Source organism: Hyperolius riggenbachi, chromosome 2, assembly GCF_040937935.1.
Source record: "Hyperolius riggenbachi isolate aHypRig1 chromosome 2, aHypRig1.pri, whole genome shotgun sequence".
In the NCBI taxonomy this organism is placed as follows: Eukaryota; Metazoa; Chordata; class Amphibia; order Anura; family Hyperoliidae; genus Hyperolius; species Hyperolius riggenbachi.
In genome coordinates this window covers 438,895,716-438,909,109 of record NC_090647.1, presented here as the reverse complement: position 1 = coordinate 438,909,109, position 13,394 = coordinate 438,895,716, and the positions used below count along the sequence as shown (strand labels likewise).

General features: G+C 40.8%; 1 protein-coding gene across 3 annotated transcripts in view; it reads left to right on the top strand.

The window, feature by feature from the left end:
• Positions 1–11,938, top strand: part of PHKA2 (phosphorylase kinase regulatory subunit alpha 2) — a 175,585-nt gene extending 163,647 nt beyond the window's left edge. For 2 of the 3 annotated variants that reach the window (XM_068269978.1, XM_068269977.1), the window contains 4 exons: positions 2,844–3,017; positions 5,376–5,429; positions 8,928–9,128; positions 10,520–11,937. In XM_068269978.1, coding sequence (XP_068126079.1) covers positions 2,844–3,017; positions 5,376–5,429; positions 8,928–9,128; positions 10,520–10,693 — 603 coding nt within the window. In that variant the 3' untranslated portion in view covers positions 10,694–11,937. Of the gene's footprint in view, positions 1–59; positions 108–2,843; positions 3,018–5,375; positions 5,430–8,927; positions 9,129–10,519 lie in introns of all 3 variants that reach the window. The other variant, XM_068269976.1, reaches the window with a different exon arrangement.
• Positions 11,939–13,394: the final 1,456 nt, after the last annotated feature.

Genomic DNA, 13,394 nt, shown 5'->3' with positions numbered 1-13,394 from the left:
ATAGTTTGTGTAGCCATATTATCACTGTTTACACCCTGTGTTTTCTGTGTCCTCTGTAGTTCATGTATGGTCACTCTGTAAGCAGCACCCATTCATCAAGGTTAAGGGTAAAGCTATCACTGTTTCTCCTGCCTTGTCTCTGCCTGGGATAACACATGTTATACATGCTTTATACTGCATGTTAAAGGGTGCCTGAAGTGACTTGTGACATGATGAGATAAACATGTCTGTGTAGTCCCAGTGCTACATAGAGCTAGCCTGTGTTTTCTTGTTTTTTCTCACTGTGAGAGGTAATAATCCAGGGCTCTACACACAAGTGTTTGTGGGCAGTCAGGCTGCAGTTAATAACTAACTCTCACTGGTAACAAATCATAGCTCTTATATTCCTGTGTGGTTAAAGGGGACAGATGAAAGTTCAGTTGCTCAAAGTTAGTCTTGAAAAGAGCTGAATAAACATTGTAACAAGCAAAATAAAACTATGGGATTCCAGGAAAGTCCCATGTGGAAGTAGGGCTATAGATACCGTTGTTTATCTCATTAGTCTGTATTCACTTCAAGGTTTGCTTTAAGAATACAATGGTTTAATTTAGCATATTACTGGCCTCTAACAACTCTGTTCCTCAATCAGTTTACCAAACCAATCGCAGAATTATAATGAATCCGATTAATACTGTTAAATAAGATTAAAAAAAACCTAAATATGCAGATTTTGCTTTACCAGCACACACACATCAAAGAGCCAGATGCAGCTTTGAGGTTTTCCTGCTCTTTCATGTCCCTGTGAAGCAGTACTTGGGACTCACATTCTCTGTCTCTTTATTCACATTAGCAGATCTGTGGCCATGGGACATGGCACATAACATAGGCTCACATGCTTAGCAGAAGAGAGGTTTACTAGACATGTATTCATGACTGCCTTACAGAATCATTTCTGAATAGTGTTTAAAGCTGGTCAGTGGAAATTGTACGTGCTTCCATATTGTGGTCACTGAACATATTTTAATTGATCAGTACACCAAAATTGAAGGGGGCTTTACAAAAGTGAACATGATTAAATAAAAGGCGTTTTGACATCTGTCTGTTTTCTTTTTGCCCTCTGTAGTTTTAAATTTAAGTTTGAAATCTCCGTCATTTGTGTATTATTGTGCTTCCCAGCATCCCAGTTATGTCCTGTCTTTGAAAAGCCTTTGTTTAGTTCCTTTGGATCTTTAGTATGTTACTTTTTCCAGTTTTTCTATTTAGTGGCAATAGTTTTGCACTTTTTTTTGAAAACCTGTAGTGAGTTATTTATATGCACCATTCTAATTTACACCTTCTGTTTATTTCTGTGTTTGAGTCTTGGTTTATTCTACTGTTGGAATTGTTCTTTAGTGTGAGTGTCTTGCAGTCAGGGGAACTCACTACATAAGGCAAAGGCATTGGTGTGGTTTTCTACATAATGTAAAGGCAACCTGGAAAGCTTGTAGCCTTGTCTACCTGTACTTCCCAATTAACAGTGTTGAGACAGAGGTGTTGTTCAGTGGTCATCAACGTATTCAGCATAATTTTATAGCTGAATATGCAGTAATGCACCCTCTGGTGGTAAGCACAGATGTATATTCATGCTGATTTCACATACCACTGTGCATTGTCTTTTCCTCTTCTCGTTGCCCTTGGGCCCCATAATCACTCCTTGAAAAATTTGACTTTTGACTGAAGTCAGATTTTCAGACAGTAAGAGGCAGGTTAAGGGGAGGGAATGAGAAAGTGATAAGAGGGAGCATGGCGGGAAGACCACCTCTTCCTGTCTGAAAATTTGACTTCAGTCAAAAGTCACATTTGTCAAGGAGTGATTACAGGAACCGAGGAGAACATGAAGAGGGACAGACAATGTACAGAGGTATGTAGAGCTAGCATGAACCTCTGTGCTTACCTTAGGTATCTTTGCCCTGGGTCAAGTATGCTTTAAGACAAGATCAATGATCCAAAGCAACTATATAGAGTTTTCTACTTACACTACTGAACTTTGATTATGGAGATATATATATATATATATATATATATATATATATATATATATATATATATATATATACATACATACATACATACATACATACATACATACATACATACATACATACATACATACATACATACATACATACATACATACATACATACATACATACATACGTTGTTCTTGCTAGCACAGCTTTAGATCATACAAACATAACTGTAATTATGAATATGATTATACATTATTTAATTTCATTGCCGCAGCAGCAGTATTGTGCACTTTTACAGCAATGACAATGGTATGTGTGTAGTCTGAGGTATATAAATGTAGGCTGTATGAGGTATATAAATGTGTGTATGAGGTATATAAACGTTGTCTGTATGAGGTTTTGAGGTTTATGCTAGTAAATGTAGTTAGTATGAGGTATATAAACCTAGTCTGTAATAGTTATATAAACGTAGTTTGTATGAGGTATATAAATGTGTGTATGAGGTATATAAATGTCGTCTTTATGAGGTATATAAATGTCGTCTGTATGATGTATATAAATGTAGTCTGTATAAGGGATATGGGCATAAAGCAGAGATACGTGCTTGGAGTAGCGCTTGCTATGTGCTGGGATTTTTGTCTTCCAGTTTCCAGAAAGGCGCAAGTTGTCTGTTCTGTCATTGCTTCTGCTGCATTTCTGCTGCTCTTAAATCAATGCATTGCTTTTCTTTTACAGATATAAGCTTTACTAGTATTTCTTGCAATGGATCTACTAATCCTGGGTAATCCTAATAAACCACATCCTGGATCACATGTATGTTCACGTAGTAATTACTGTAATAATGTTGTATTGTAGAAATGCAGCACTCCTTCATCTCCCACTGGAACTCTGTCCCCAACTGCTTCTAGCGGACCCCAGCTTATATGGGATGACCACCAAGGCCAGTGGCTGAGAAGGAGAAGGCTGGATGGTGCCATTAACAGAGTACCTGTTGGTTTTTACCAAAAAGTGTGGAGTCTCCTTCAGAAGGTGGGTCAATAAGTAGACTAGAATATTGATTTCCTGCTCTAACTGCTCCTTATGTATCAAATTGTTTAGATTAACCTGCTGAGCGTTACACCGCTCAGGAGGTTTTGCAGCCTCCCCAGCATTAATCTAATAGATTGAATGGCTGCAAAAGGTTTAGCTAGCACTAGGCTAGCTAGTATAGGTGACCAGCACCCCCCAATCCCCCCGATCCCGATGCTTATACATTACCCAGCCTGGTTTCAGCGATTGGTGCAGCCTCCCCGAACAGCTCCGGTCTTCTCTATGGGGAGGATCGTACATGACGTCGCCGACATCATGAACTCATGCGCAGTCACGATCCTCCACATAGAGAAGACCGGAGCTGTGCAGGGAGGCTGCGCCGATCGCTGGAACCAGGCTGGGAAATGTATAAGCGTCAGGACCGGGGGTGGGGGGGTGCTGGCCACCTATACTAGCTAACCTAGTGCAAGCTAAACCTTTTTTGCAGCCATTCAATCTATTAGATTAATCCTGGGGGGCTCCTGAGGCTAGCAAGCGGCATGCCCGACGAAACTGTGTCAGACTCCAGGTAAAAATCAGTTTGCAACACGTTTCTCGGGGCAGAGGCGCTACACTCGTTCACACAAGGCCACTGTTGCTCTTACCTGTATGTTGTTTTTGCCTGAGGAAGCGGGCTTGGGACCCATGAAATGCATTGCAAACTGATTTTTACCTAGAGTACTAATTAAATTTAATGTTAACTTGTACTATACTTGAATCGGTGCTTGTGTTTTTTTGCTGGGTAGGTAAGTCCACCCTTACCACCCACATTTTATTGATTTTAATTTGATACTACTTTTTATTCTATTAGCGCTTCTGTATACTATAGCACAATTTGATCCACTTGGTGGATGGGTGTGTACACCCCTGTTTTTTCTTTCTACGGAGAGCAACTTTTTACCTGAGCGAGGACAGGTCTAATCTCCTCGTCTGCGATAGAAGTGGTTGCCCTACCTCGGCAACCCAGACTTGTGAGTAGAACTTGAATTGTCCTACGACCTATGCCAATTTGTACAACAGTAATACACTTTTGGGGGCTCTTGATTGTCTCTCTTCTTTTGTTACAAGAGAGCTATGGAGGCTGCCATATTTATTTCCTTTTAAGCAATGCCAGTCGAGCGCTGGTTACAGTCAGTAACTTCGGCGCCGTCAGAAGTCTGAGTTGAAGTTGCTTCTAAAACACTGTAATTCGCCTTCTAGCAATAGCTGGAAGCCTAATTACATTATTCCCCACTATCCACATGGACCTAGAGGGGGAATAGTATTTAACGCCACCGGAAACTTGTGCAGCAGCAGGATAAGCCATACCGGCTGTATCCTGCGCCCAAGTCTCCTGGCGGCCAATTCATATATATGCATACCAGTTGCCTGGCTATCCCGATGATCCTCTGCCCCTAATACTTTTAGCCACATCTCTGAACAAACATGCAGCAGATCAGATCTGCTGCATGCTTGTTTCTGGTGTTATTCAGACACTACAGCATCCAAATAAATCAGCTTGGCTGCCAGGCAACTGGTATTGTTTAACATGAAATGAACATGTCAGCCTTCGTATTCTACTCACTTCAGTTGTCCTTTAAAGCTTTTCTCAATTGGTGAGCAAATGTTTAAAGGGGAACTGAAGAGAGAGGTATATGGAGGCTGCCATTATTTTTTTTTTCCTTTTAAGCAATACCAGTTGCTTGGCAGCCCTGCTGATCCTCTGCCTCTAATACTATTAGCCATAGCCCCTGAACAAGCGTGCAGCAGATCAGGCGTTTCAGATTTTAAAGTCAGATCTGACAAGACTAGCTGCATGCTTGTTTCTGGTGTTATTCAGATACAGCTGCAGAGAAATAGACCAGCAGGGCTGCTAGGCAACTGGTATTGATTAAAAGGAAATAAATATGGCAGCCTCTGTATACCGCTTACTTCAGTTCCCCTTTAAAGTTGTATTGGAAGAAGAGGTGTTCTCTGTATATAGATTAAATAAATGAATAAAACATGGGCAATGGAAGCTGATTTGTCTACTCAAGTAGATCACTAGAAGTAATCTGTGAACAAAACAAAGCTGTATAATTATTTATAAAACCTGTTCTTGTTCACACAAGACTTGTAGTGTTTTAATTGAGGAGGTACAGTATGTCACGCTCCATTGTCTTTTGGCTTTATGCAGTTAAGCATTTTACATTCAGAAGGCCCATTTGTGTTTATAATACTTGGCCATTCCTAATCGGTTCCGTTGAGCACAGAATTGGGCATCTATTCATTTTGTTGCATACAATGACTGGATCTACATCTTGGCATTCTAGTCCTAACTGTGTAATATTATCTTTCTAGTGTCATGGATTGTCAATCGATGGATATGTTCTTCCATCCTCAAGCACACGAGAGGTATGCTAAACTTATATTTTAACTAATTACGTTATACTACTACTGTACAATATATGACACAGTGATGTTATTGTTTTTGATTTATATAGTGCCTGCATTTTAAGTGGCACTGTACTATAAAAAACATGGAGCCACAGGGCTTGTGTACACAGACTATTGAGTTCAGTTCACATTAACGCCAGGGACCCACTAGGAATCGCAAAACTTTTATATTGCGCAAGTGCTGTGTGCACCGATTCCCAGGAGTTTAGCAATTGCAATTTGTGGTGCTTTAAAGTGCCGTGTAGCGCTTCCAATTAACGATTTGGCCCTGCAAATACAGTTTTACATACTCACCAGGTGCCCCAATGGCCGGCTTCCGTCCGTAGCCCCAAACCCCAGCAGAAGAGGTTATAGGTGCTTCTTTGGGACCATTCAGAGAAGGGACTGTAACCTCATCTTCTAGTGAGCGGGGCTAGGGGCGGAAGCCGGACATCGGGAAACTTGGTAAGTATAACAAACGTTATTTAAAAAACAAAACCTTCGGACCCCAAATCACGGCAAAATCACTCAAACAAGCGATTTTGCAGTACTTCTATACATTGCATTGAACGCAAATGCACCCAAAATGCTGCATGTCCTTTGATTGTGATTCACCACCATTGTACTACTTTTGCAAAGCTGCCAAAATTGCTCTAGTAGGCCCCCGGCCTTAAGGCTCATACACACATCAGACCATAGTCTTTGGAAAATGAAAGATCACAGACCAATTTTACCCCCTTCCATGTAGTATGAGAGCCAGACCTACACAGCCTATTCTATGGAGCTCAACTCCCCATCAGACAGAAATCTTTGCAAGATGCAGATCAGTATCTGCAATATATCTGTTCCTGCAAAAGATCCGTTACTGCAAAATGCATTCATAGTCTATGAGATCTGCAGATCATCATACACACCTTGTTTAACAGACATTCATCTGCAGATCAGATCCACCAGGATGGATTTTCAGATCTGCAGATGAATGTCTGATCTGCCGATGAATGTCAGTTAAACAAGGTGTGTGTGAGGATCTGCAGATATCATAGACTATGAATGCATTTTGCAGGAACGGATCTATTGCAGGAACAGATCTTTTGCAGATAATGATCTTTTGAATGTCTACAGCATCTTTGTGTGCAGCATCTTGCAAAGATTTTATCTGATGGGGAGTTCAGCTCCTTTGAATAGACTGTGTAGGTATGGCTCTCATACTGCATGTAGGGTGGTAAGATTGGTCTGTGATCTTTCATTTTCCAAAGACTATAGTCTGATGTGTGTATGAGCCTTTAGTCTACATGTAGTTTATGTCCCAGTAGATAATCCACAAGGCAAGCTGCCTTGGACCTGGAGAGAGTATATGGACCTGGTGTATGCTATCCTCCCTCCAAATCGCACAAAAAAAGCTAAGTGATTATAAACCATGGACAACAAAGGTTATCTTGCATGGGGCCCAATTTCATCTTTATCCTTTTCTGTGTCCCAGCTATACTAGTTAATGGAGAACTAGACTTGAATTGAACTCAAACAAAAGCTATATATCCATGTACACTAGAAAGCTCTTATGCTGAAGGAATAGGTCCATCGACATTAACCCAAATTGTGCAATTGCTTATTGCATGTAATAGATTTGTATTGTATTTTTCTTAATAAAGTAGGAATACTAAATAAAAGCAACACTGCAACCAATATGACATATCATAGTACAATACCAAACATTCAAAATTGCCATAGATTCACTTACAACTTCCAAAACTGCAGAAACAAGATTACTGTCAACTTATACATAGATATTGACATCCAAAGGTTCAAAAGCCTATAAAGCAAATATATAGCGTGAGCATGATTCAGTCCTATCAATGAATTTGAGCTTTGCCAAAAATAAGTGAGGCCCTTGAGTGCTGGAGTTGGACAGCACTGCCTTAGAAGCTTTGTCCATTTATAGCACAGCGTTTAAGGGTGCTCGAAAAAGAAGGGGAGGAAGTCCTAAATCCTAAATGTATCTTAAAGGACACCTAAACTGAAGCCACATACACATGCTCAAAAGCGGACTTTTATGCTTCCACAACTTTTGTTGAGAAAAACAAGTTGAAATACCTATAAAAAAGTATTTTGCTATTGTTCAATGAGCTGATAAGACTGATAAGAAGTCAATTCAACAGTTGGATTGACTTCTTATCAGTCTTATCAGCTCTTTGAACAATAGCAAAATACTTTTTTTTTTTTTTTTTTTTTTTTCTTTTTTTAGGTGTTTCAACTTGTTTCACAACAAAAGTTTTGAAAGCATAAAAGACCGCTGTTGAGCATGTGTATGGGGTTTTGAGAGGGATATTAAGGCTGCCTTATTATTTTCCTTTTAAACAATACCAGTTAACTGGTGCCCTGCTGATCTCTTTGGCTACAGTAGTATCTAGTTCACACACCTGAAGCAAGCATGCAGCTAATCCTGTCAGACTTCAGTCAGAAACAGCTGATTTGCATATGATTGTTCATGGTCTATGGCTAAAAGTATTAGTGACAGAGGATCAGCAGGACAGCCAGGCAACTGTTTAAAAGAAAATAAACATGTCAGCCTCCATACCCATATCAGTTCAGGTGTCCTTTAAGAAATAATTATTTAGTGGGCTTGCATTGCAATCATGGGAGGTAGGGTGTAAGGGAGTAGATAGACAATAAAGAGGGAAAGGCTCTAAAAAGGGAGGGGGGGGGGGGGTTGGTATTAGCATTTATGGAGGAGGAAGACCTTCATTCCTAAATAGACAGCTCCTAGTTAACCTTTTCAAGATCTCTCTTGGGCCTTTCTGTTATTTGGGACTGAACCAGTTTGTTTAAGTCTTGATGGTGGACAACAGTTGAGCCCTTAAATTGAACCTTGGGTTAAAATCACATACTTACCTAAAACGAGTGAAGTCTCTGGATCCTGTAGAGTCTTTCCTGTGTCCTCCTCACCCCTGCTGCTGCTGCTTTCTTGAAGATACAGGCTGTGCTCCTCTTCATGCACAAGCGTGGCCATGCTGCACTTACGTGACCGGCTCTGGGTTACTTTGCAGCTGCGCCTGTTCTTGCACAGTATGGCCTTGCTTGAGCATGAAGAGGAGCGCAGCCTCGATCTTCAATCTGACAGGCTCTGATGGATTTTTTTTTGGGGGGGGGAGTGGCAACAGAGGTCCGGGGAACTCTGTGGGAAGACTCTACAGAATCCAGAGGCTGCACTCTTCTTGGTGTTTTTCACCCAAGGTTTGCCTTGGTTACACCTTAAGCATGTAATATTAATTGTATCACAGAAAAACTCAGGTTAATATTATCTTTGGTCAGCCTGATTCAGGTGACCCACTGAATGGGTAAAAATGAAAGCCTGTCACGGTTACTAAAACAAGACTGATGTATTACCTAAGCTTTTTTTCACATTTTACTGTGTGAGAGTTTTCAGTGCCATTACAAATTATCTTTATTGCAAGAATATTGTATTTTTTTTTCTTAAAGATGACTGCTTGTGAAATAAAGTTTGCTGTCCATGTGGAGTCTGTCCTCAACCACGTACCTCAGCCTGAGTACAGACAGCTGCTAGTGGAGGCAATACATGTGCTTACTCTGGTGTCAGACATGGAAGTGGACAGCATTGGAGGCATCATCTATGTGGATCGTATTGTGCATATGGCTAGTGATCTGTTCCTTCAGGACCAGGTATGGAACAGTTCAATCCTGTAGTGAAATTTAGGTTATATACAGATGCTTAGTGGCCATTAAGCAAACACAAACTGGAGACCAAAGATTTTATGAATAAATCAGTGTATAAGCACTCTTCTTCAGCCGTAGATCCTTGTATTTTCTGCTGAAGTGGAGAGGAGAAGAGGAGCAATAGAACCCTTCTGTTGTGGTGAGGAGAGGGGTGGCACAAGTCCTACTGAAGGAAGGAAAATGGCGCTAGACTTTCTATTGTGTTGGAAGGGAGGGAGGAGCTGCCATGCACGGCTATAGGGATTCGAGTGCATGCTGCAGTAACTGCAGCATGCCATCTAGAATCACACCGGCATGCGATTGGGACCCAAGCTATTGACAAACTAGGCAGCATTTCCCTGTGCAACTCAGATGTGAGGAAACGCTGCAAATTCGGGTCGGATTTGGGTCTAGTGGAAATAGGCCCTGAAGTACTTCACCTGTCTTCTACTGTATATACAGTAATCCCTCTGCAGCCTATTTTACAATTACTGCAATGCCTTACTTGCAACCCAAACTATGTGAGTACATCTACTTTGAACAATAGTTTTTCGACAACCTGACCACTTAGTACTCAGTAAAAGATCTTCTCTTCTTACTTTCCCTTATCCCTTTTAGGTCATAAGGCCACCCTTGCTTCTCATTATAGTGAATTGGTTCATCTGTGTATGAAAGTGGTGTGTGATTTTCAAACCTACTACCTGTAGCTGAGCACACCATCTAGAAGGTTGTTTATTTTTCTCAGTGAAAGAATAGGGAAGAAAGTGCATTCTATGGGGCATATGCAGCTAATTAGTGTTAGTGTTTGAATGTGGCATAGCGAATTTTAAACACCTGAATATTCCCAATTACAGCTTTTCAGCACCGAACAAGCAGACAGGGTCAGGCGTTCACTGACTTGAGTGTCGGGTTGTGTCTCACATGTCTCCGATGCTTTCCCCTTCCCAACCGGAAGGAGGAAGTATTGGAGTCACGTGAAACAGGCTTTGACATGCAAGTCCGTGAACACCTGCTGACTCTGCCTGCTTGTTCGGTGCTGAAGAGAGCTAATCAGGAGTATTCAAGTGTTCTGAATTTACTATGCTGAATTCAAACACCAACAATACAGCTAACTGGCTTTTTTACATCATAAGTACAATTTAAGACTTCATTTTCCATATACACTGCCTTCAGTTTTCTGCATACAAGAGGTTTTATCAATAAAATGGAGTTATTGTGGATAACTAGTTTGTACCATTCATCATTGCCCGGAAGATCTTGGCTATGCCTTTGCTTAGCTTTGCTGCTCTATGACCAATTCCTGTTGTTGGTTTCTTCCTTCTAGTTAAATGTTGACCTTCTTTTGCTTTATTTCACAGAAAGCACTTGGAGCTGGGAATTTTTACCTCGAGCAGGATCCTGCCACTGGTATCTGCAATTTCTTCTATGATAGTGCTCCAAGCGGAGCCTATGGTACAATGACTTACCTGACCAAAGCTGTGGCCACCTACTTGCAGGAGTTTTTACCCAGCACAAGCTGTATGATGCAGTAAGAAGTGAGACTTCCCCAACAAGAGGAGAGGTCAGGCCACAATGCGAGTCCTGAATGGTTTCTGATAATTCCATCTGTATCAGCTGGGAAAGATTCCGTCCATTATACAGACAGCCAGATACCATTACAAGGGATAGGAGTGCACAGCTGTTAGTTCAGATTCCAAAGCATTTCAGCTCACTGACCTGTTTGTTCTTGTTTAAGCTGGAATCCTTTCATTAGGAGATGAATAAGAGGCATTCTTGTAAGATGTAGCTATGGGGATCATGCCATGTCAAAGTCATTCTACATTTGTTATTTATTGTACCATGCAGTTTTGTATGCACTTATTTCTGAAACAGCTTTAATATAAAGAAAAAAAACAGCTCTTCAATTAGTAACAACAATAGCAGGGAATCAAATGTGCATCAGTTGAAAAAGTCACTAAATCCAAAGGCTCGTCCACACTCATCTTGTGCACACACACATTCATTGTGTTACCCTGAGTGATCGTTGTATGACCTTAAGGGCGACACTGGTGTGCACAAGCACTGCTACAGCTGGGGAAGCATGCTCTGCTCATCGGAGAGGGAAGGCTGGATAACGGGGAGGCACATAAGCGGGCAGCGTCAGGCAGGGTAAGTACAAACCCAGTGCATCCACTCATCTGTATCATTTAGAGGTCTGGAATGCTGGATAGTGGAATTAAACTCAGAACTTCCTCTCTGCTCTAAAAGATTGGTGCAACATAACCATTGTTGGGGAAAAAAATCTGGAGTTTTACTTAGCTTCACTTTTGCAGAAGGCACTGAAAGGGTTAAAGGAGAACTGTAGTGAGAGGTATATGGAGGCTGCCATATTGATTTCCTTTTAAGCAATACCAGTTGCCTGGCAGCCCTGCTTGAGCTATTTGCCTGCAGTAGTGTGAATCACACCAGAAACAAGCATGCAGCTAATCTTGTCAGATCTGACAAAAATGTCAGAAAAACCTGATCTGCTTCATGCTTGTTCAGGGTCTAGGGCTAAAAGTAATAGATGCAGAGGATCAGCATGACAGCCAGGCAACTGGTATTGCTTAACCACTTGAGGACCTAGGGCTTTCTACCCCTTAAGGACCGGCCACTTTTTTTCCATTCAGACCACTGCAGCTTTCACGGTTTATTGCTCGCTCATACAACCTACCACCTAAATGAATTTTGGCTCCTTTTCTTGTCACTAATAAAGCTTTCTTTTAGTGCTATTTGATTGCTCCTGCGATTTTTACTTTTTATTATATTCAGCAAAAAAGACATGAATTTTGGCAAAAAAATGATTTTTTTAACTTTCTGTGCTGACAGTTTTCAAATAAAGTAAAATTTCTGTATACATGCAGCGCGAAAAATGTGGACAAACATGTTTTTGATAAAAAAAACCCCATTCAGTGTATATTTATTGGTTTGGGTAAAAGTTATAGCGTTTACAAACTATGGTGCAAAAAGTGAATTTTCCCATTTTCAAGCATCTCTGACTTTTCTGACCCTCTGTCATGTTTCATGAGGGGCTAGAATTCCAGGATAGTATAAATACCCCCCAAATGACCCCATTTTGGAAAGAAGACATCCCAAAGTATTCACTGAGAGGCATAGTGAGTTCATAGAAGATATTATTTTTTATCACAAGTAAGCGGAAAATGACACTTCTGTGAAAAAAAAAAAAAAAAAAAGTTTCCATTTCTTCTAACTTGCGACAAAAAAAAATGAAATCTGCCACGGACTCACCATGCTCCTCTCTGAATACCTTGAAGTGTCTACTTTCCAAAATGGGGTCATTTGTGGGGTGTGTTTACTGTCCTGACATTTTGGGGGGTGCTAAATTGTAAGCACCCCTGTAAAGCCTGAAGGTGCTCATTGGACTTTGGACCCCTTAGCGCAGTTAAGGTGCAAAAAAGTGCCACACATGTGGTATTGCCGTACTCAGGAGAAGTAGTATAATGTGTTTTGGGGTGTATTTTTACACATACCCATGCTGGGTGGGAGAAATATCTCTGTAAATGACAATTTGTTAATTTTTTTTACACACAATTGTCCATTCACAGAGATCTTTCTCCCACTCAGCATGGGTATGTGTAAAAATACACCACAAAACACATTATACTACTTCTCCTGAGTACGGCGATACCACATGTGTGGCACTTTTTTGCACCCTAACTGCGCTAAAGGGCCCAAAGTCCAATGAGTACCTTTAGAATTTCACAGGTCATTTTGAGAAATTTCGTTTCAAGACTATTCCTCACGGTTTAGGGCCCCTAAAATGCCAGGGCAGTATAGGAACCCCACAAATGACCCCATTTTAGAAAGAAGACACCCCAAGGTATTCCGTTAGGAGTATAGTGAGTTCATAGAAGATTTTATTTTTTTGTCAAAAGTTAGCGGAAATTGATTTTAATTGTGTTTTTTCACAAAGTGTCATTTTCCGCTAACTTTTGACAAAAAATAAAATCTTCTATGAACTCACCATACTCTGTACGGAATACCTTTGGGTGTCTTCTTTCTAGAATGGGGTCATTTGTGGGGTTCCTATACTGCCCTGGCATTTTAGGGGCCCTAAACCGTGAGGAGTAGTCTTGAAACCAAATGTCGCAAAATGACCTGTGAAATCCTAAAGGTACTCATTGGACTTTGGGCCCCTTAGCGTACTTAGGGTGTAAAAAAGTGTCACACATGTGGTACCGCCGTACTCAGGAG